Source organism: Marmota flaviventris, chromosome 18 (genome assembly GCF_047511675.1).
Source record: "Marmota flaviventris isolate mMarFla1 chromosome 18, mMarFla1.hap1, whole genome shotgun sequence".
NCBI classification, from domain to species: domain Eukaryota; kingdom Metazoa; phylum Chordata; class Mammalia; order Rodentia; family Sciuridae; genus Marmota; species Marmota flaviventris.
Genome location: NC_092515.1, coordinates 37,868,752 through 37,891,244, shown reverse-complemented (window position 1 = coordinate 37,891,244; position 22,493 = coordinate 37,868,752). Strand labels below are relative to the sequence as shown.

Below are 22,493 nucleotides of genomic sequence, written 5' to 3'. Positions count from 1 at the left end.
CCCAATTCTCTTTGGGCCCAGCTCTGTGCCCCTGTTCCCGAGAGGCCTCAGGTCGCCCAGAACCCAGTGTGGCTGGGTGGAGGACGGGTGGCCTGGCCGGCTCTGTCCATTCCTAGATGTGGAGGGATGTGGGAAGCTGGCCTCCTTCCTCTCCACCAATGACCAGCAAAGAAATTCCACATCCCTCCCCACCTCACCCAGGCTGACCCCGGGCCCTGCCACTCCCTCCTATGGCTCACGAGGCCAGCCACCTCCCACCGCCCCCAAACACTGGTCCTCCCGGGCATTGTTTCCAAAGGTCAATGGGAAGGAGCCTGCAGTGCACTGCAGACAGGTCTCCTGAGCACTGGGGCGAGCCCCCTCGTCCTTGGACTTGACCCCCTGCCACCTGTAGGCCAAGGCTTCTCACAAACAAGGCCACACTCGCCGGCTGTATATTTAATCAGTGCAGATTATTTGCAGAAATATACAGAGGGGGTGGACACCCAGCCCTCCACGCCCACCCCTCGCTGGCTCTCGGGTTCTGCAGAGGTCATCATGACTGGGGGCAGCTCTTGGACTCGCACTCAGCACCAGGTCAAGAGAGGCTGGCAGAACGCCCCCTCCCCGCCCCCAGTGCCCTCAGGGATCCTGGGGGGCACAGCCCACTTGCTCAGGACTTGGGGGGAGCAGAGGGGACGGAGCCGGCTGTACAGTACCATTTCCCACAGCAGCTTCAGCCTCCTGCTGACTTTGGGAAGGAAAAGAGTAGAGGGACACCCGTCCACCCCAGGCCGAGCCCAGGAGAACTGCCGGGCCACAGGGGGCTCTCGGGGGGGATAAGCTGCTGGCCTGTGTCCCCTGGGGAGAGGGAGCTGGAGTCAAGGGAACCCCGAAGCCTGACTTGTAGCACTGCGGGCACCCCCCATTACAGGCACCTGTCTGGTACTCACTGTCCCAGCCCGGGAACTGGCCAATCCCCTCTCACTGGCAGCAGAAGCCTGAGACTGGCGCCGGCCCCTGAGGATGTGATGTGAGAGGGAGAGGGTGGGGGGCCCAGGGAGGGAGCAGATGGGTCACAGCTGAGAGACGGACGTCCAGGCTGGGGCAAGGTCAGTGGTAGTGCTGGGGGAGGCCCTTGGCAGACTCCCTTTGGTCCTTGGTGAGGCAGGCCCAGGGCCCCTTCCCAAGAGGGAAGGAGGTGCGGCCTGAGGGGATGTGGGAGCTGCCAGCTGATGAGGGATGGGGAGCAGGCTGCCGGGGCTGTCTGTGGGCTGGGGAGGAGGTGAGATGTGACTCAGAGGCCAGTGGACCGCTCCTGGCTGGGGGCTGCCCCAGGGTGAAAAGCTCATCCCAAGGCAGAGAGACTCAGGAAGGTGGGGACCCAGCTAGGTCCCTTCAAGACAAACAGGGCGCCTGGGTACGGCCAGGGTTGGAGCAAGTTCCACAACCCTTGCGCCACCTCCCAGAGGTGGGTCTCTGTCCCTTGCAACTCTGACTGTGGTCAAGCCACAGATGGATGAGGGCTGGCTTCCCTGACTGGCGCAGAAGAACATTTAGAAAATTCTAAGCCCTCTGCTCTGGTCAGGAAAGAAAACGAATGCTCAGTTAAGGTGCCAATTAAAAAAAAATATCCCTAGGCATAAATAAAGGACAGACAGGACAGGTGTGCAGACGGAGGGACCCCACGGCTGTTGTTTGCTGGGGTGCCCCAGGGAGCCACCTGGGAACCACAGGGCCACCCCGGCCCCCCAGCACCGGGCGGGGCAGGGCGGTCACACCCACTCCTGCAGGGACCGCTTGCAGTAGAGCAGCACGCGGGGCGCACCCTTGCGCTGCATCTGCACCAGGGCGCAGGCCAGGCCCAGGACGCAGAGCAGCAGCAGCAGCGGCACCAGCACCATGACCACGTTCACCGTCCGCGCCACCTCCTCCATCTGCACCACCACGCGGCTGCCCCCGTCCTCGTCCTTATCTGTCCCCGCCCCATCCCCCGCGTCACCCTCCGCACTGTCCCCGTCCACCCCGGGCTCCGCACCCCCGTCAGGGTTGAAGGGTGGACGGGCTACATCAGGCCAGCGCGGTCCGGGCTCCACCTGCTCCTGGCAGCCCATGAAGTCCCTCAGGATGGACTTGGGGTAGCCGGGCTCCATCCGCAGGCGCTCGTTGTCGAATTTCCAGTACTTGGTGCCCTTGTAGAAGTAGGTGTAGGCTGCGGGGACGAAAGGCCAGAGTGCTCCAGGCCAGGCCCACCCACCCGCCAGCGACCCTCAAAGATGACCGATGGACAAAGGGGCCCAGGTTTAAGACCCCCCTCCTTGGGGCTGGGGGGTAGCTCAGTGCAGGCTTAGCGTGCCTGAAGCGCTGGGTTCCGTCCCCAGTGCCAAGAACAAGACAAAACACACTCCCGTCTTGTCACTTGCTTTCCTGAACATTTTCAAATCTGCCATTTTCCCAACTTACAGGAGCTAAACTGAGGCTCAGAAGAGCTTGGGTCAAGGGCCTGGCGAGAACCCCAGGCTTCATGACTGGGCCAGTGGGGTACAGCCTGCTGGGTTGGGGGCTGCTGTCAGGGAACTGCTGACCCGTCCAGGCATCAGCTTCCTCCCACACGGGAAGGTTTGTGCGGCAGGCAACGTGGCCTTGAGCCCGCATGGACCCGGAGCGGAACTCGCCGCTGCCTTGGACTGGCTCTCTGGCCTTGGGCACCTTGCCTGTGTCCCTTTGACACGGGGAAGGGCCAGGTTTGAAGTGAGGGTGAGTCTGTGCTCTGCTGAACACAATGAGATCAGAGCAGCTGCTGCAGAGAGACACCCCCACACAGAAGCCCTGTGACCACACTGAGCACAAGCCAGGTCTCCTCTGAGCTAGAGAATCTACAACCAATGACCAGAGCTAATGGTTTTTCTAAAATGTCTCAGAGGCCGGGTGTGGTGGTGCACCCAGGGGTCGGGAGACTGAGACAGGAGGATGGTGAGTTCAAAGCCAGCCTCAGCAAAAGCGAGGCACTAAGCAAACTCAGTGAGATCCTGTCTCTAAATAAAATACGAAATAGGGCTGGGGATGTGGCTCAGTGGTCGAGTGCCCCTGAGTTCGATCCCCAGTATCAAAAAATTTAAAAAATAAAGTGCACCAGAGACGCTGCTGGTGAAATGCAAGAGCCATAGCCCCTTGTCCCTGGGTCAGGATGATAAACCTGACTTTCCTTCTAGGTGGGTAAGTGACACCCAGAGACTCTGCCCCCCATACTGAGCCAAGCCCACCCTTTCCAGCTCGAGGCTCCCTGGAGGCTGTGTGGAGCTGGACCCTGGGGGCAGCAGGCAGTTCCGAGCTCCAGGTCTGGACTCGGGCTGGCCTGGGCAGTGGCCTGGACTCTATAGCTCCCTAGCTGGGAGCTTTGAGGTGCTTTGCTCAAGTCTCTGGTCTAGTGTGCCTGTCCTCACAAGGGGGAGGGCCAGGAGGTAATGCCCAGGAAGCTCCAGGCCCAGGCCTGACGTAGCTGTCCCCATACACTATGTGGCAATGCTAAAGGACTCTGGCACCTATGTCCCCTGTGCCTGTGGCAGGGGGTGGAGTGAGCACTGGGCACTCTGGGAGGGGGCTGGCCTGGTACCTGCATCGTTGCTCAGGAAGGCCCCTTTGGGGGAAGCAGGGATCCCCTGCCAGACGCTGATGGGCTTGGGGTAGCCGGGGTCTCCATGCTGTGTCTCCTCGTTGAAGCGCCAGTACCTGTGACGGGAAGCACCGGCGATGGACCTGGAGACCCTGCTTGGGCAGGGTCCACCCCCACAGGAAGTGGGCTCTTACTGTGGGGCCTTGCAGGGGGCAGGGGAGTCTGGTTGGGGCCTCCCCCCTTTAGGGGAGGGGTGTGCCACTCACCTGTCCTCTTGGAAGAAGAAGGTGTGGCCCGTGGGCTCCCACCAGATGGCCGTGTCGATGCGGTCATAGGGGATGCCCAGGCCATAGCTGGTCAGCGGCTGTGGGTAGCCAGGCTCTAGGTTGGCCTCTCGGAAGAGCCAGTAGCGGTCACCTGCAGGAGGGGTGGGAGGTGGGTGAGGAGGGCCTGGGGGGAGGCTGTGCGTAGGGTGGGGGTTCAGGAAGTGCTTCTCTGGGCCCACAAACCCATCATCTCAACACACGCACAGAAGAACTCAGCACTGTCCACACGACAGGTGGACATCCGCATGCCAGGACCACGTACAGCGCACCTCCCCAGGTCCACACCCTGGAAGCTGCGCTGTCACAGACACCTACGACACACACGTGTGCAAGTTAGTCACTCACACCCAGACACACCCACGCACCCACACAGCCCTTCACCCCCATGGGAACCCCCTCAGAGTTCTTGCACAGGCAGGGGAGTGGGGCCTCTGCCTGGCCCCGGGTCACCCTAGTGGCCCTGTGTCCCCTGAGACCTCCAACCTCCCCTGGGCTGGAGCTAGCAGTGCTGGAGACTCAGCCGACCATCAGGGCCCTGCCCCTCAGGGCCTGCAGCCAGACCACAGAATTCCTGCCCCAAAGTGGCCTGGGGACCTGTTCTCCTGAGGACCTGCTCTTATGGGGCCATGCCCTTGTGCGGTCAAAGAGGGACGACACTCACCCCTGATCTGGGTGGCTTCAGACTCCACAGTCTCAGGTCCACCTAATACTCCTGGCCTCTATCTGCCTCCCCACCCCTCACCACTAGGTGTGGTCACTGCTCTCAGATGTCCCCATCCTCCCAGAGTGAGCTCAGAGTGGGGACACAGATAGAGACAGGACCCACAGCCCTCTGCCCCTCCTCTTCCCTCAGGTCCAGCTGGGCCAAAGGTCAGGGCAGGAAGCTGCCCAGCCCCTCCCCGACGCCGGCCCCAGCTCACCTTTGAAAAAGACAAAACGACCATCCTGGCGCTCGTAGGCAGCACTGATGTCGCTGGGCAGACCACGCCAGAAGTGGCCAATGGGCATGGGGTAGTTGTCCAGGACACGGTTGTGCCGGACTCGCCAGAACCAGCGGCCCTGGGGAGGGGCGTGGTGTTGGTGGGCAGCTGTGCCTTGCCTGGGGAGGCCTGACCCTCGCCCCCCTTCCCAGATCAGGGAGGGCCTGGGAGAGTCACTGTGACCCTGAGGAGCTAGGCAGAGCCAGGACAGGCCCAGGTTGAGATCTGGGCTGGGCAGCCGGCACCTGGGCTTGCCATGTGACCCTTAGCAAGTCCCTCATCCAGGGTCTGATGGCCTCTTGGGGCTGCTCAGTGAGGGAGGGACAAGGGTGCCCAAGGTGCCAGGCTGGTGAGGCTCGGGTGGCCTGGGCGGGAGCTCTCCTGCTCTGAGCCTGGGCCAAGGGGCTGGGCGTGGGGGAGGCACCAGGACCAGACCTTGAACACGAACATCTCCCCACGAAGCATGGCCACTGTGTCAAAGTCCCCGTCGCAGATGTTGGGGCCGTACTGGTCGGGCCGCTCTGTGGCTCGGGGCTGGGCAGGGGGGCCTGGCTTTGGGGGCCTCTCTGGCTTCCCGCCTGGGGGAGGTGGCTGGGGGGGCCGAGGAGGTCGGTGGTCTGGTCGCCGGGGTGTCACGGTAGGGAGAAGCCGGGTGGGCTGTGGCTGGCCATCTGGGGTGCCTGCAGCCAAAGGCAGGAAGCAAGGAGTAAGAGGGCAGCTGCAGACCCAACAGGACGCAGCGTCTCCGCCCAGAGTCCTGGGACGGGCTGGGAGGAAGGGGCAGCCGCGGGCCTACCCGGGTGAAAGGTCCTGCCTGTCCAAGCAGACCCCTCGCCCATGCTCACCATCATCCTCAGAGGGACCTGAGTCTCTTCATACAGTCCCTTTCTGGACCTCCCCACCGGGCTGGGGTCACTGTACCCCAAGGCTGCCTCCCTTGGCTTCCCCTGGGGCCACTTGCCTCAGGATGCCCTCACTAGGAAGCAGGACTCCTGCAGGCAAGGGCATAGCTCTGGCCTCAGGGACCTTGAACCCTGCCAAGTGCATGTCAGTGGCTGGGGATGCGGGCAGTAGGGGGTCTCTCAGGTTCTCCAGCAAGGCCAGGGCTGCAGCCCCGAGGAGGGCTCAGTGCGGGCAGAGTGTGGGCTCCGGCCCAGGGCACTGGCCCTCAGGGGCCCTCACCGCTGGAGGCTTTGCCAGGTGGGAACTGGCACCTGCCTCAAAGCCACTGGGAAAATGACTAACTAGCAACACTCAGGGGAGGGCCTGTGACAGGTCAGGAGGGAGCAGTGGCGGTGGCCGCGGGTCCTGGGATCCTGGGGCCCCCTTCGTCTAGTGGCTCCTCCAGCGTCCAGCCTGGAGCCACAGTGCAATGCTGGCTGAGGCCAGGCCCCAACATCGGTCACCCCGGGTTCCATTTCCAACACGGCCACTTCCCGAGTGGCGTGGCTCCGTCACTGATCCCATTCCTCCTCTACAGAGCGCAGGGCTACAGTGCCTATGTCTCCTAGGCTGGGGGATGACAGCAGGCAGGCAGGGACTAGTCACCGTCCACTCACCGTAGAGTTGCTGGATGCCCCGGAGGTCATCCTCGGGCAGCTGGAAGTGGTCTGTGTCCATCCACTGGTAGAAGGGGGCCATGATGGCATTGGGGTTACTTGAGTGCTCCAGGCCCAGCGCGTGGCCCAGCTCATGCACGGCCACCAGGAAGAGGTTGTTCCCTGCAGGAAGGGCGGGCAGCCTGGTCACTCTGACCCAGCCCAGAGACCTCCAGGCCAAGTCTGCCCAGAGCCCACCCTGGCTTCTCTCTTCTGACCCCTAATTTCCCCACCTGAGAAATGGGTACAGCGAACCCTTCTCTACCTACCTCCCTTGGAGATGGTGGGACAACAGACCAAGGTTAGTGCAGGTCTCCAGAGACCCAAACAGGGGACACTCTCCCTTCCTGACCCTGCAGCTGCTGCACCCATTCAGAGGGGCCATGCCTAGCCCAGGAGCTGCCGGCCCTGCCCCCACCCTGGCCAGCTGTCCTCACCATGCAGGTCAGTGCTGGAGAAGGTCCAGGGCTCATCTGCGTCGAAATGGGTGTCCCCACCCAGGCCAGGGCCAGGGAAATAGGCGTGGGCCAGAAAGCCGCCCATGCCATCAAATGGCGAGCTGTCACCGTGGAAGCCAGAGGCAAAGAGTACCATGATGTCGGCTTCCTTCTGCCGCCGCAGCCGGATGTCCTCATAGGGCACCTCTTGGAAGGTCAAGGGTGTGGCCTGCTCCCACACTCGGAAAGCCCTGCGCACGGCCTCCAGCGAGTGGTGCCAGCCCAGCTTCTCGGTGTAGTTCTGGATGCTGTGGGGGGGGGGAGGTCGTGAGCGGATGCAGGCCCCAGGGCTACTGTCCTCTGCTGACAAGTTCCCAAGAAACGCACACAAAACGGTCAGGACCAATCATTAGTTTATTTTGAGGTGAGTTAGCATTTGTCAAATTAAAATTCTACACTGTGGCACAGAAGCCGACTTTAAGACAAACAGACAGTAAGTTAATAAGAGCACAGAAGCTTCGTGGCTGGGGAAAGATCTAGGAAATGGGATGCAGGTGGCTGAGGTTTGGGAGATAGGCTAAGCTGTTCTGAACATTGACCCCCTGGCCAGGCAGACCCAAGTTCAAGGCCTGGCTCTAATACCCTTGGTGTGACCTTGGGCAAGTGACTTAGATTCTGAATGTTTCTTCATCTGTCAAATGGGAGGGATGGGTAGTACTTGTTCCAGGGGTCCCTGTGTGGACTGAACAGAATAACTCTCGAAGAGCTTGCAGCACTGAACCTGTGTGCAATGAAGGTGAGAGCACCTGCTGTCCAGGTAAATCAGATCAAGACTTCCATGAACGGGGAGGGGGAGGGGATCTGGCCACCTGATCGTGAACTCACTCTGGGGCTGGAGGTCTTGGGAGCTGTTCTTTCTTGGATGGAGCTGGGCAGGGGGCGTGGCTGAGCTACAACAGGAGTCCTTTGGGACTCTGCTCAGGAGTTCTGCAGGTGACTTGCTCTGCTCAAGACAGGTGCCTGGATTCCCACCCCCACCCCCACCCCGACTCCACTGGAGCCCCTTGTGGCCGCCTAAGACCAAGACTGCTAACAGTGGGAGGCAGGGAAGGGCAGAGAGGAAGTAGCTCCAGGGGTCCTGACCTTCTCTGGAGAGAGATCCTAGAATGCATGGCTGCTCTCCCCAGCGTGGGAGCCGCAGACCGTCTAGACGGCCCCCAGGGTGAGCTGCTGGGAAAGGAAGCCTGGGGCTCAGCGGGCGAGAGGGCTGGACGCTGCCCTGGGCAGCAGGACCTTACCTGAAGGTCAGGTGGTGGTTGTTCCATTTCCTCCCAGTGAGAGCGTAGCGCTTCCGCCGCCGCAGGTTGGCTTTCACTCGCACCCCAAACTGGTCTGGCACCCCACAACGGGGCCGCTTCATCCACCTGGGCCACAGGCGGGCAGGGTGAGCTCAGAACGTGCCTGTGTCGGCTCCGCCTCCTCCAGGCAGCCCACCCCCTTCCAGGCCCCTCCAGCCTCCCAACTGCTCCTAGGATGGAGGGGACAGGGGTGGGGACCCTCAGCTTTTATTTCCAGTGAAGTTGGGCAAAATGATCTTCTATTGGAAGGCGGAGTGTCCAGCAGTGACTCAATGAGGGCAAGTCCCTTTTTACCAGTGCACTCAGAACAGCTCTTAAGGCCACCTGTCCTCGGTATGTTATGTCCAGTGCTTCTCAAGGATGTGGCTTTGGGTCACCTGACCTCTTAGATTCAGAATAAGGCCCCACTAGGGCATTCTATCCAGGCCAGGGCTGTGTACTGCGCCTCCCCCTTCCCATGCCTGTGGCAGACATCACTAGTCAATCCCGAGACCCCCTCTGCCAAGTCTGGATTCCGCCTCGGAAGCTTTCTCAACACAGCTTCAGGCAGCCACTACAACCCGTCAGAATCGGCAGGGAAGACGGAATCGTTGGCAATTTTTTTCATCTAGACCACTCTTTTCTGGAATCTCCACATGCCAAGCCCTACGGAGAATAGGCCAGAGGCACCCGTGGGGTCTGGGAGGGCCAGAGACTCACGCCTTGGTCTCTTCATCCAGCACACCCGTCACAGGGATCCCGTAGAAGCGCTGCATCTCCGCAAGGGCGGAGGCCAGGATCTGGGCGGAGCGCATGGTGGACATGTGACGGCTAGGCTGGGGCAGGTAGCCATAGAGCCGCAGCCAGTTCTGCAAAGAAGTCACAATCCTGTCAGCCAGAGCTGGCCTGCGCCCTCCAAACACGCACAGTCTTCACCAGGCAGCTCTAACCCGTGCCCCCAGCCTCAGGCCCGCCATCCCTGCCCCCCCCCCCCCCCCCCCCCCCCCCCCCCCCGCCGCCTTCCTTGTCTATTCTCATTTAAGGAGAATGAAAGGCCTTTACAAGTCCTCTGCCTGGAACCCTAAATGACTTCTGAGCTCAGAGGAAAAGCCCATTCTTCAGGAGCTACAGGCCCTCACTACCTGACCCCACCCCCACCATTGACCCCAGGCTCCGCTGCAGGGCCTTTGCACTTGCTGTTCTTACTGCCTGGAATACCCCGCCATCTTGGTATGGCTTACATCCTCATTTCCTTCAGTTCTGTTCAACATGACCTGGTGGGAAAGGTGTTCTCTGGCAACGGTATGTAGAAAAGACCCGCTGACTGTCCCTGGCGCCCCACCTCCCTCTTACTGCCATCTGACAGGCCGTATACTTCACTTAGGGGATTACTGTCTGTCTGCCCTGGAGGACAAAGCATGTCTGTGAGGACAGCCTAGAGTAGCTGTCATTATTATTACACTGGTCCCTCCAGAGTGGACCCCTATCAATCCAGGTGACTGCTGGGGACCTCAGGGTTCAGAATCTGTTGAGGCCTCAACCTGTAGGAAAACCAGCTCCTCGGGATTGCCCGGAGCAACCCTGATCTCTTGGGAAGAGGACAGACAGCCTCAAGCAGCCTACCTGGGTCTAAGAATTGGGGACGAAGGCCTAAAGTCAGGATGTCCTCTGCCACAAACTTTTTCTTTTTTGGTAGTACTGGGGATTGAACCCAGGGACTATGTCCCCAGCCCTTTTTATTTTTTAATTTTGAGATGGTCCTGCTAAATTGCTGAGGCTGGTCTTGAACTTGAAAATCCTCCTTCCTAAACTTCCTAACCTGGGATTAGAGGCACACACCACTATGCTCTGCCTGCCATAAAGTACTTTCTCTGAGCCTCAGTTTCCTCATCTGCAAAATGAGGAAGAATGGGGTTATTGGGGTGAGATTTGAGGGAGGCGGCCTGGGAAAAGTGTCTGATACACAATGGGTGTGCTCAAGCCCTTTCGGAACTTGCTGGACAAATCTCATCCATCTGTCCATCCATCCATCCATCCACCTGGCCAAATGTTTGGAGCACCATCCCTAAGCCGGGAACCGTGCAGCAGGAGGCCCTAGGGGACAGGGCTGAAGTGTCCTACCCTCCAGGACTTATGGTCTCTGGGGAGATCCAGAGAACCCACAACGGAGGATTTTACACCCTGTGACATTTGCAGTCACAGCTGGAGGGCGGAAGCATAGGTAAGCCAGGCTGAGCCCTGAGGAAGGCGACCTCCCTGCCCCTCAGCAGAAGCCAGGGACTAAGGGGCCTCAGTCACATGCAAGGGCGTCCTGCTGGCCTTTCCTCACCCATGCTGAGGGCCACTCCTTGAGCAACTTGGAAGGCGAGGACTGTACACGTGAGGTGTCCAAGGCAGGCCAGGAGCTGGACGTGGTGGCTGCTGGGGACTGACACCTGTGCTGACTGGCTAGGGCCACACCCACACACCCGCCTGCAGTGCCTCCAGCTCCTTGGTGCTTGTGCCCTCAGTGCCCTGTGCCGTCGCCAGCCCAGCAGCACCTAGGCTGTGATGGGGGACGGCAGAGTGGCAGGCTGGCGTGCAGCTGGCACAGGTGGCCTCTCAGGACCCAGGGAGCAGGCACAGAGCAGGGACATGGAGGTATGGAGCAGAGAAACCATAGCAGGACAAAGCCCGGCCTGGCTGCTCCCGAGATGTGACTCTGCGTCTCCGTGATAAAAGGGGGTTGCTTTAGGGCCCCTATCATGGTTTCTACAGGGATGAAATAGAAAGTGCCCAATAAATAGACGTGATAGAAACTAGGGGGCCCGCCCGCTCCTCCCTGGGGCTGGCAGCCTTTTGCTCCTCCCAATAAAGCTAGAAGGGTGGGCTTCACAACACTGCCACCAGCCAGGCCTGACAGGCCCTGCCCAGGTGGCTCCGGCCCCTCCCCCTGTCACACACTGCCAGTGTCATGGCACTGCTGTGGCTTTTCCCAAGCATCGACTCTCCTCAAAACTCCCGTGGTGGTGGCGGCAGGGGACAGTGGGTCCACCCCCATTAGTGGATAGTTTTCCTGAAGATGCCAGGAGAGGCCCAGAAGGCGAGGCCACCGAGCTTGGCCAGCTCTGAGGGCACAAGGCACGAGCGGGAGGAGGGGGAGGGGGCTGGCTTCGGGTGAGGGCACCTCTACATTTCCTATTTGCATAAGGTAAAAATATCTCCAGGAGCGCAATCACAGGCCACCGAGGGGCTGATTAGCGGTGTCTGCAGAGCGACAGGAGTGGGGGGAGAGGGGAGGGCAGAGGAGCTGGCCTGTCTGCAGCAGAGAGTTCCAGAAACCAGCAGAGGGGTGGGGCAGAGGGGCCTCTGGTCCCAGGGCCAGCTCAGGGGTGTCAGGAAAGTTCCAAGGGTGGCTGTGGGCCCTCCCCCTCACAGACAGGCACCTTCGAGTACCCAGGGAATGGAGAACTGTCGTCTCCTTCAGTCAACCCTGAACCCTCAGCCTCCTGGTGACAAATGCCTCACAGCCACTGCTGTACTGACAAGCTAGAGGCCAAGAGCTGGTGGCACCCCTTGGGCAACAGGGACATAGGCAAAACTGTGGCCTTGGCACAGAGCAGCCAGGCGAGCCTCTGGGTGAGGAGGTGAAGCTGACGCTTGCCCGACTCTGGCCAACGTCCTCAGGCGGCCGAGTGCCGAGAGCCAGCAAACCAGCCAGGGGTCAGCAGACACCTCCTGCAAGGCTGTGGGTTTCTTTCCTGTCCCCAGTGCCCACGAGGGAGTTTCCTGCCACCCTACCCCCGCATCAAGTGTGACAAGCTCAGAAGGCGAGGACACAGTGGTGAGCAAACGGCTTGAGGAGAACCCAGGTTCGTGGCAGGTGCTGCTGCCTCCAGGTGAGGGAGCCCCGGCCTGGAGCCCCTGCAGCTCCTAGTGGTAACTAAAACTGTCCCCTCACAAGGTGACTCCTCTTCTTCGGCCTGGAGTCTCAGAGCAGGGGTGAGCAAGCACGTGAAGCTCTGTTCCTCATAGGCGTGTGGTACACACATGTAATCCCAGAGGCTCGGGAGGCAGAGACAGGAGGATCAGGGTCAAAACCAGCCTCAGCAACTTGGTGAAGGCCTTAAGCAACTCAGTGAGACCCTATTTCAAAATAAAAAGGAATGGGGATGTGGCTCAGTGGGTAAGTGCCTCTGGGTTCAACCCCTGGTACAAAAAAAGAAAAAAAAAGTGTTTCTCAGGTGGGAGAAACTGAGGCTCAGGGAGGTCAGTAAGAGGCAGAATGGGGGAAGGGTGTGATCGAGGGCTTGCTTCCCCCTCCATGAGGCTCCGAGGGAGGAGAGGGGGTTTCCGGGGCCTTGAGGGCCCCTCCCTTCTGCAGAACAGGGCGGGGCTGCTGCAGGAGACCCCAGGACCGTGGTTCCCTCCGCCATTTCTTTCTTGAGCTCCAGGTCCCATCCTATCAGTATTTATTGATGCTGCAGGTGAGTGGCTGGCTCCGGGCAAGATGACTAGGGGCCCAAGGAGTACGTGCCCAAGAGAAGCCATCATACAGCACCTGAGAGTCCAGCCTAGGCCAGGCAGCACAGTCTCATCACCCCACTGAATGCTCACAACCACCCCTGAAAAGTAAATGAACATGGAACCATTCCCATTATACACCCAGAAGGTCCAGAGAGGGCGGGTTGCCCGCACAGGGTCCTTCAGCAGATCTGGGCTAGGAGTGGGCCTGTGGGCAGAGCTATCAGAACAGGCTGTTTCTAAGTACCACCAGCAATCCCGACCTGTGCGGGGACACTGGGATCCGGGCCCTCTCAGCAGCAGTGCCCAGCACAGCATTGGGTAAGGGCCTCTAATCCTCCCCACACCCAACGTCCCTGGCTGGGTCTGGGCACCGAGCCACACGGCCCTCCCCCAGGACTGCTGAGACAATACAGGCAGGCCTGCAGGGAGGTTTGGCTGAGAAGGCACCAGATCAATATTGTGCAGTAAGTGGCCAGGGGATGGGGGCGGGGGCCAGAGCCTGTTTCTGCTGCCACAGAAGCTCCTCAGAGGCCCAGATCAGTGGAGCCAGCCAGCAGCCCCTCCCACAGGGCCCTTATCAGACCCCCGTGATAAAGACCATCCATCCTGGGCTCTGCTTCACCTCTCGCCCAAGTTCTCTCTGCAGTCAGACCTGGGCAGGCTCACCCAGCCAGGCACAAACGGAGTCTTGTCAGGGCCACCAGTGATGGATCCAGCCCCCAGACCTTCTGTGGCTTTGTGAGGTCCTAATCATGCCCATCTCCGCTACCCCATACTCCTGCCCCCGAGGGCTCTTGGGAGCAGGCCAAGGCTCTGTACTCCCAGCTGTGCCAGGGACTAAACTGGGCATCCAGAGCCCCTGCAAGGGCATGCACTCCAGGCCCACAGGCCTGCCCCATCCAGAGTCCACGCACCAGCTGGGTGACCCTGAGCAGGACCCAGATGTATCCAGTCTAATGCCAGAAAGGGCTTCAATGTCACCAAGCCCAGCCACTCCCTGAGGCCACAGTTGGGCCAAGGACTCATCCCGCCGCTCCCCTGCAGAGATGGGTAGCCCAGTCCATCTCAGGGCAGCAACAAGTGTTAGAGAGCTCTTCCATGGGCTGAGCAGAAATCAGCCCCCACCATGTCACCTCTGCCCCCTGGTCTTGACTGTTGTCCACAAAGTAGGCCTTGGAGTAACGGAACATGATCAAGGCAACTTCTCTGACCCTCAGTTCCCTACCCTGCAAGATGGGGTCATGCAGAACAAGCTTAAGAAAACAAATGACAACTAGCTCCAAAGTCATTAACGAAAGGGGGCTGGCTGGGTCATCCAGTCTTTGGTGTCTTGCTAGGTAACTTTAGGGGCAGCACTGTCCATATCTAAGAAATTCTGGGACACAGGTGCTTCTCTGGGCTTAAATCTGCCTCCTGCTATGGCTCTTTAAAGAGTTGCACATGGGGGGCTGGGACTCTGGGTGGCAGGGGACATCCAGCCTGGGAAGCAGGAAGGAGGCAGACTTCCGAGTTCCTGCCACTTCTTTACCCTCCAGCCCTCCAGCCCGCCCCCACACTCTTTAACCTGGAGGAAAAAACAAACCAGTCCTTTGGCCAGTGGGCGGGCAGGGGCAGGGTGAAAAGAGACCTCTGTTCCCTAGGAGTTTCAGGGTCGGCTGGGGGCCAGGCCTTGGGGCCTCACCTGGAACTCCCCCTGCAGGTGGTTACTAGATGGGGCTGCCGCAGGGCAGGGGCAGAAGGCTGATGGGTGGGGACTTGAGGCTCACACTGCTGGGGCAGTTCTGGCCCCACCCCTGAAACCTCCTTCCCACCTGGCTCAGGCCCAGCAGGCTCCTGCCAGGCGGAAGTTCCCCAGGATGGCACCTTGCGGGCTGATCTGCAGCCTTTAACCCAGCCGAGGCTGGGGTTTCAAGCCACACTGATCTGAGTTCAAATCTCAGCTTCTCAGTCTCTGGGTATAGAATTTGGGATACTCTCCCTCACACAGTGGGGAAATGGAGCACCAACTAAGAGTTGAAAAGACAGTGAAATGTACAAATGCTTACAGAGCACCCCTAGCCATGCCCAGGATACAGTATGTTGAAGGTGCTCAGAAATAGTACCTGAAGCCGGGCGCCGTGTCGCGCACCTTTAATCCCAAGGGTTTGGGAGGCTGAGGCAGGAGGATCTCAAATTCAAAGCCAGCCTCAGCAAAAGCAAGGTGCTAAGCAACTCAGCAAGACCCTGTCTCTAAATAAAATATTAAAAACGGCTGGGGATGGGACTCCGTGCTCCTGGATTCACTCCCCAGCATCAATCAATCAATCAATCAATCAAAATAACACCTTAGCCTCTCTGAGCCTCACATGTGGCCACTGCACACAGCATTCGGTGTTTGCACATAAATGCATTAAGGCTCTCCAGCAACTCCTTCAAGTAGGTACTACTGCTATTCCCATTTTATAGATGGTAACTGAGGCTCAAGACAGGTTCAATGGAGTTGCCCAATAGTAAATGCCACTTGCTTCTCACAGTCACTAGTTTTGCTACTATTTTTCAAGCACTTCCTATGTACCAGGTACTATGCTTGTAAGCACTTAGCTCGGAGCTGGGGCACCTTCACCCCTCCAGGATGGCTGTCACTCCTGGGGAAAAGGACAAGGTGGTACCCAGAACTGCAGGTGGGGCCTGGAGAGCTAAACCAGACCTGGCCTCCAGGTTTCACAGCTCCAGGGCTTGGCCATCATATGGCAGGAGGGTGTGGAGCTTCTCTCAGGACTGGCCAAGGGCAGGTCCTCATCCATCTATCCTGATGCCAGAGGTTGGGTTGGGTCTTCCTGCTCATTTTCTCCATGGGAATGGGATTTGGTAGGATTTTCCCTCTTTGTTTCTCTGATCCAAACCCTGCTCACACACCTCTGCCATTCATGCCTAGGTCTGCCGCCTCTCCAAAAGGGCCCAGCCCCATGGCTCCTGGTCTCCAGGAACGTTTTATCCTTCTGGGGACCCCTACAGGAGCCCTAGTTCTCAAGCCCTCAGTGGGGCTTATTCAGCCACAAGGCACCTCTGTCTGTCACAGGCCTGGAGTGTTCAGCTACCTTCAGGATCCCAGGTCCTCATGTTTATCTGTGGCTTCTCCCAGGACCCTTTTGTAATGAAGAAGGATCCAGGAGGAGCGTCCCCAAACTCTCCCTGTTTTTGCTGACTCAGGGAACACATCTCCATGCCCAAAGCAAAACTGGTCATGGGGCTTTGCTCCTGCTGAGTGCCCTAGAGTGTGAGCCACATGTATCAGGATGATATAGAAGGTGCCAACTTTGATCTGACCCAGGAAGCAGGGACATCCCACAGCGACCACCATAGCTAGACTGAGAAGCCAAACTGGGCAGAGGTGACAATGGCAGGGAACTGCTAGATCAAGCAACAACAGGGGTGTGGAGGGACAGCCAGAATCAAGTGGTAGGCAGGGAGCAATTCTTCTAGGCCTGTGGCATTGCCATTCTGAGCTGGCATCAATGATGGGGGCAGTGGGTGCTGGGCTTCTAGCGGAAGTCATCTTGGAGGGGGACCAGGTGTATTTCCCATCCACATCCAGGGATGTCTTGAAAGAGTCTGCAACCCTTTGTGATGTTGGTGTCCAGGAGTGGACAGGTCAAACACATTTATTGCTTAGAGGAGGGGACACACTAGCTGTTCTCTGCAAGGAGGCAGCTGATGGGCTATGCCCAAGGGCAGCCAAGCACAGGGACATGGCAAAGACTGGTTTGAAAGGCACAGCCCCAATCAGAGTCCCATCCATCACATCAATCAGAGTCCCATCCATCACATCAATCAGACCAGGGCTCTCTGGGACTGGAAAGAGCACACGGAGGGGGCCAGGTGCCAGCAGCTACTGTGGATTCCCAGAGACACGGCCCTGACTCGGACCCCTTTTTCCTGAGAGTAGACAGAGGGTCTCTATGGTTTCTGCTTCATTTAAAGAATATGGATATAAGGAGACTGGGGGGTGGGAGGCAATGAAATGTGAGTAGAGGTAGAAACCCAGGGCTGCGGCTGGCAGGTCCAAAGGAGAACTGGAGTTGACTCCATCCCTTTGCTCATCCCGCTTGGTGGCCAGGAAGGGACAGGAAAACACTCCTGGGTCTGTTCTGGGAAGATGGGTGTGTCCATGTTTATGTGGTGGCATCATACCTGTGAACTCTGGCAGCTGAGTCACCTGAAGTTGTGCCTGCGGGCTGGGACAGGCTGAGGGTGGGTCCAGGTGGGAGCTTCTCTGGCGACAACCAAAGGCAGGTAACTGCAGCCACGAAGAGCAGCATAGAGACCTGACAAGGGCCTGGAGTCTCTGTGCACTTGGCCCAAAGCTACAGCTAGCACCTCAGCCAGGTGGGGCTTCAGTGCACAATGGCTGGAGGCTGGGACCTGATGTCCAAGGGAGGGAGTTGGATAGGAGAGCTGCAGTGCTAGCTTCTCCAAGATAGCCTTTCTGGGTGGGCCCAGGCTGGCTGCAGGTGTCTGCTGGCTCCTCGCACAGGCCAGACTCCCTGAGTCAACTGGGGGAAACTTTTGAGACTTCCATCCTGGTTGGCTGAAAGGGAGGGGAGGGGTTGGCTTCGGCTCAGCTGCCACCGTCCTTGGAGATGGTCCTAGGGTCTGGAGCTGTGGACATTCTGGGGCAAGAACCAGAGCCCTTCTTCAAGGTAGGGAGGCTCTGGCCAGGGTGTAAGCCAGGCCCAGGAGTCTGAATAGACACGCTGGCTGCTAAGGCCACTGCCTCTTTGGGTCTGGATACCAGCTTACACCCCAAAGCCAGTTCTAGGAACTAGGACTATCCATTTTGTTATTGTTGTTGCTGGGGATCAAACTCAGGGCCCAGCCAAGTGCTCTACCCCTGAGCATCATCTCTATTCCCTTCATCTCTCTCTAGCCTTCTATTCACTGGCTTCCAACATTCAAGTCTTCCTAAACCTTCTAGGGTCCCTTCCAGACACAGCCCAGGAGTAGGGCCAATCAGAATTCCTAGCCAGTGACACCACAGGTTCAGGGTCATGGTCTGTGGCTTCAGTAATACCAGGGGTCTCTTCCCTGGAGATACTGAGCTGTGGATATATGGAACTGTGGGTATTCCTGCAGCAGAAAGGAAGTGGGGGTGATGGACTCACAGAAGCAAAGGAAAGAGTGTGAAGCCTCAGAAACCACAGGTCTCAGCTCCTGGCCGTCCAGGATGCTCATTCATAGTGCACAGCCTCCAAAATTCTAGCTTGGTCTCTTATCATCCTGTATGAGGATGCCATCCCTATGTGTATTATAAAGTCCTTAAGGGTGAATCTGACTTGAAATTCCTTGGTACTCTACTTTAATGGCAGGTGACACCCCCTCCCCACAACACAGTACCCAGATCACTGGCAATCCCCACTAGCAATAAGCCCTATAAGTTTCTGCCTGTGAGAATTGGTTTGTGGAAAGTAGGACTGGGCCAGGGCTTGGCTCCCTGAAGCATCCCCTGGCCTTGCCGGGAGGGAGGGCAGAGCAGGTGGGGAACTGGTTGGGAGGTGTAACTCGAGCCTGGGAGGAATTCCCTGCCCTTCCTCCAAGCTTTTATTAAAGTAGGGCGGGGAAGGGACAGGCTTCCATCGGAAAAATCTCCCGAGCAGGCTGGGGAGGTGGGGAAGCCGCTGAAGGCTGGGCGGGGGGAGCACGGTCCCGCTGCAAATAGAAACAGCGCACAGACGTTCTCTGGGCCGGCAGCCCGGGCAGCCCAAGGGCACCGAGGCCCGAGCCTACCCTGTCTGGCGACAGTTCCAGGGCAGTCCTCTCCCCACTCCTCTCATCATCTGTCCAGGATCTTAGAAGTCAGGAAAGAATCGACCCTTTTTGTTCTAAGACGACGGAGCTGTTGTTGGGGGACCCCTTGGAGCTGGAGTTGCTGACTGGACCCGGCTCTGCGCCGGGAGGCCGCGCCTGGTTACCCGCGGGACCAATCCAGAGAGTGGCCCTCGTGGGGACGTCAGACGGGCTTCCAGAAAAAAGAGGCGCGGAGTCTACCCTTTCCTACCAAGCCTCGGCGGCGTAAGGGTGCGGGTGGGAAGAAGGGCTGTGGAAACAGGGTCTCTGCCTGGGACTCCACCCGGGTGCGGAGAGGCTTCAGCGCAAGAGCGCTAGAAAGTCGCCAAAGCGCCTCTGCAACCTAAGTCTGCTGCCCGCGGTTCGCACCCCTCCCCCCTCCCCATCCTGGCCAGCTGGGCAACGCAAGGTGCCTGCCAGACCCGAGGCTACCTAAGCAGGAGCTCTGTCCAGCTCCGGCTCCGCCCCAGACACCCCCAGCAGCCCCCTCCCCACTTGTAAAGGGCGCGCCAGTCCGGCTCTCGAGGAATCGGCAGCCGGGGAGGGAAGGAAAAGGATGGGGGCGGCGGAAGCGGCTCCGGGACACAGGCTGGAGCGGAGCAGTGCCCTGGGAAGGCACAAGCTCTATGTCCTCCAGGGTTTGGGATGAGGGCGAGCTCGGGAGGAGCAGCCGGGCAGCTCCTCTTTCTTCCCGGACCCTTCTCCCCGTCAATCCCCAGCCGGATTGACGTCTCCGCTCTCCCACCTCCGGGTCCCCGGCTGCGGGCGTGGCTCCCCTCCCCATCCTCCAGCAATGGAGCAGGGCGGGGGTCCTTACCTCTGCGTGGATTTCTGCGTCCTCGGCGGCTGCGCCGCGGCCCAGGCAGCCCAGAAGCACCAGTAGCAGCAGCAGCAGCCGGGGCCGTGCAGCTGCCTCCCGACCGCCGAGGAGGCTGCCCGCGCCGCTCGGCCGTCCGGACGCGCTCTGGTCGCTGCCCATGCTCTCGGCTCCTAGTCTGGTCTGGAGCGCTGCACGCCGGGCTCCTTTGCTGGCGGGTGCCGGGTCCCCGTGCGCGGCTTGAAAACTTGCGACGCTCCCTGGCTCCGGCCCGGCGGGCGCGCGGCGGACTTCTGGCTCTAGGTCCTTGCTGGAGCCGCTCAGGTCCCCTCGGCAAATTCCCAAGCGCGAGGAGAAGCGGGCAGGGGCAGGTCCGGGCGCGCGGAGCCGGCCCGCGGGAGGGGGCCGGGCCGGAGCCGCGGGCCGCAGGGTCCCGCAGCGTCGGCGCCCAGCGCCCGGCTCCCGAGAGCAAGCGCAACTCCTGAGCCTTTGTCTGGCTCAGCGCTCCGGCCGCCCGGACCCGCCGCGCCCCCTGCGCTCCGAGCTCCCTCTGTCCATGCCCAAGGCCCGGCGCTGCCCAGAGCGCGCGCCTCCTGCCCGCGGCTCTGCTCACCGCTGCGCCCAACAGGGCCCGGGTCCCCAGGCAGTCCCGGGAGGAGCGCAGGGAACTGGCGCCCGACGTACCCGGCGAGTTCCGCGCGGCTCCCGGCGCTCCCAACCCTCCTCCCCGCGCGCTGCGGCCGCCGCCGCTCTTAAAGGGCCAGTACGCTCCCTGCGTGCGGTCCCTGGCGGGGGGCTGGGGCCAATACCCTAACCCTGGGCTTCCGAGTAGCAGGTGCCGGTAGTCAAGCCCCGGCAGGTGGGGCTATTCTTCCCAGATGGCGACAAACACCCCTAAGCTCGCCCTGCGTCACTCCATCCCAGGTTCTGAACGTGGGGGTGACCCCAGTTGGATCCTTTTAGAGGGCGCAAGGAAGGCGTGGTTTCCCTGAAAGGAGGAATGAAGATTCCTCCTCTCCTCGCCCTGGGTGGTTGAGAATGGGGAATACTGAGGCAGAGGTGGACGGGAAGGAGGGCTAGGAAGGGACCCAAGTGTCGTGTTTTGACTAAAATAAACGAATGCACAAAAACATTGAAACAACACAAAACTCTGGAAGTTTGTTGGCCAAGGCCCCTTTTCAAAGCGTCTTTTGGGCCCTTTAGTAACTTTCCTCAATCACAAAGTGAGGGGGGAGTTGGGCGCCTCCGGTGGGAGGGGTGGCACAGGGTTAGGAGCCCCGTGTCCCCATTTGCCCGCTGTTTGGATGTGGACAAATTATTTAGTCTTTCTGGGCCTTCATGTTTTTATCTGGAATGTGGGGCAAGGAGTTGGGGTGAAGATTAGGTGAGGGTTCTGGCTCCTGCTCATCACACATTAATTTCCAAACTGAAGCCAGGCACTTCTTGGCCACTATTATGTGCAAGTGAAATGCCCACTGAGGCTCTGGACCCGGGGTTGGGGGGGGCAACCTTCCCTCGGATCTTAATGTGCTAGATTTAAATGTATTCCAGGAGTGGTCTGAGATCAGTCCATGTGGGTGCTGGAGGCCAGAGCTAGGGACCCGGGATCGAAGGTCCCCTGAAGACTCTGCATAGGGACCTAGGACTGCCCTGACACAGGGCCCTGGCCAGGCAGGGCAGCGAGGTCAAGGAGGTCAGGAGGTGAGTGGGGCGGAGATCTCACCTCTCTGCAGACCAGGAAATAAGAGCTTCCCTTACCTGAGGGCGGTTTTCCTTAAAGTGGGCCCTTGGGGCTCCTTAGCCAGCTTGCCTCCCTGAAATTGGAGGCAGGGCGAGAGCCTTGGAAATGGCCTGTTAGAACCGACCTGCCAGTGAAGAAAAAGCAATGGTGGATGTTACCTGGCAGAGCTTCCTCCGAGGAAGGAAGTTCGAGTTTGGCAAATTCATTGATTGTCTTTAACTTCTCTGTAGGGATCCCTCATATGGGAAATGGGTTTCTAAATCTCCACTTTGAAATTTGCTTTGGGGAAATGTACAGTGGTTTTCAGAAATGGACATCAGGGTTGCCCCTGTTTAAATGAATGCATTGCAATCTTTCCCTGTGTTTATTCGCATTCAGCCAGTTTTTCTTTTTTAATAAAAGTGGGTTTATGGGACCACTGAATAAGAAAGGAGCCCAGAAGGTGAGCAGCATCTGTAGAGGCCTGCAGCTGGACAAGTCTAGAGGTTGTTTTCTCTTATGGGGATCCCTCTTGAAAGCGGCTTCCCCTGTGACCAGGGGTTCCCAATGATTAGTTCTGGCTCCTACAGGTACCGTGGGCAAGGCGACTAAGTTTCTGTCCTTTCTGGCCAGAACCTAAGATCATAAAGAGGACACAAGGAACTGAGAAGCATGAACAGCAGCCCTTGGTCAGCCAGCTTTAAATACCACAGCTTGCCAACATTGTTTCATCTCTATCCTGACCCCCCACCCCCAACTTTTTTTTTCTTCTTGGTCTTTTGAATCAAAGCCTGTTTACTGTGTTTCATAGCATAGTTTCATTTTGAGACCCTGATGTGGTGTCAGGGGTTGTATAGAAAGCTCTGGACTGAAAGCCAGGTCATGAGGTTCCTATCCCAGCCCAAATTTGCTGGATGATCTGGAACATGTTATTCCCCCCTGAGGATTTGTCTCCTCATGGTAAAGCTGGCCCAGCTCGTAGGAGAGGTCTGGTTCAGTGAAAGAAAGTTGCTCAGGCCCAGGACCCTTTCCCCACACAGCTCCCCAGCTGCAAGGGCCCCCTCAAGGTAGCGCACCAGGCCCACCTCAAAGGTGAGGCTGCCACTGAGGGAAAACCTGAATAAACCCTCTTGCATTTATCACCCATTTTAGCTGTCCTGTAGCTCAGCAGTACACTCACATTCACTTTGAGATAGGTAGATAACACTTCTGATATATGAGTCATGTGGTAAAGTTGGTTTTCAGCAATTTTGAGGTAGTTCAAATCAGCTAAAATCACTAACCCTTCACTTGGGCCTGGTCAGGTGTCCGATGGGTGCCCTTTTGACATCAGAGAGCTAAAAATACCATCTGCAGA

The 22,493-nt window shown here is 58.9% G+C and overlaps 1 protein-coding gene across 1 annotated transcript; it reads right to left on the bottom strand.

Moving 5' to 3' along the window:
- Positions 1-423: 423 nt before the first annotated feature.
- Mmp15 (matrix metallopeptidase 15) lies at positions 424-20,119 on the bottom strand. Its single transcript, XM_027939127.2, has 10 exons — positions 19,417-20,119; positions 8,991-9,139; positions 8,232-8,357; positions 6,934-7,241; positions 6,458-6,619; positions 5,334-5,578; positions 4,839-4,977; positions 3,859-4,009; positions 3,593-3,708; positions 424-2,191 (listed from the first exon to the last, which is right to left on the bottom strand). The coding sequence occupies exons 1-10, from the start codon at positions 19,576-19,578 to the stop codon at positions 1,755-1,757; spliced, it is 1,995 nt and encodes a 664-aa protein (XP_027794928.2). The 5' UTR covers positions 19,579-20,119; the 3' UTR covers positions 424-1,754.
- Positions 20,120-22,493: the final 2,374 nt, after the last annotated feature.

Excerpts from the sequence above, each read along its gene's own strand:
- Mmp15 (XM_027939127.2), bottom strand. The coding sequence starts at position 19,578 with ATGGGCAGCGACCAGAGCGCGTCCGGACGGCCGAGCGGCGCGGGCAGC. Across the intron at positions 8,358-8,990 it reads CTGGATGAAGAGACCAAGGC|GTGGATGAAGCGGCCCCGTT; the intron begins GTGAGTCTCTGG and ends CCTGTGGCCCAG. Across the intron at positions 6,620-6,933 it reads CTCCAGCACTGACCTGCATG|GGAACAACCTCTTCCTGGTG; the intron begins GTGAGGACAGCT and ends CCCTTCCTGCAG.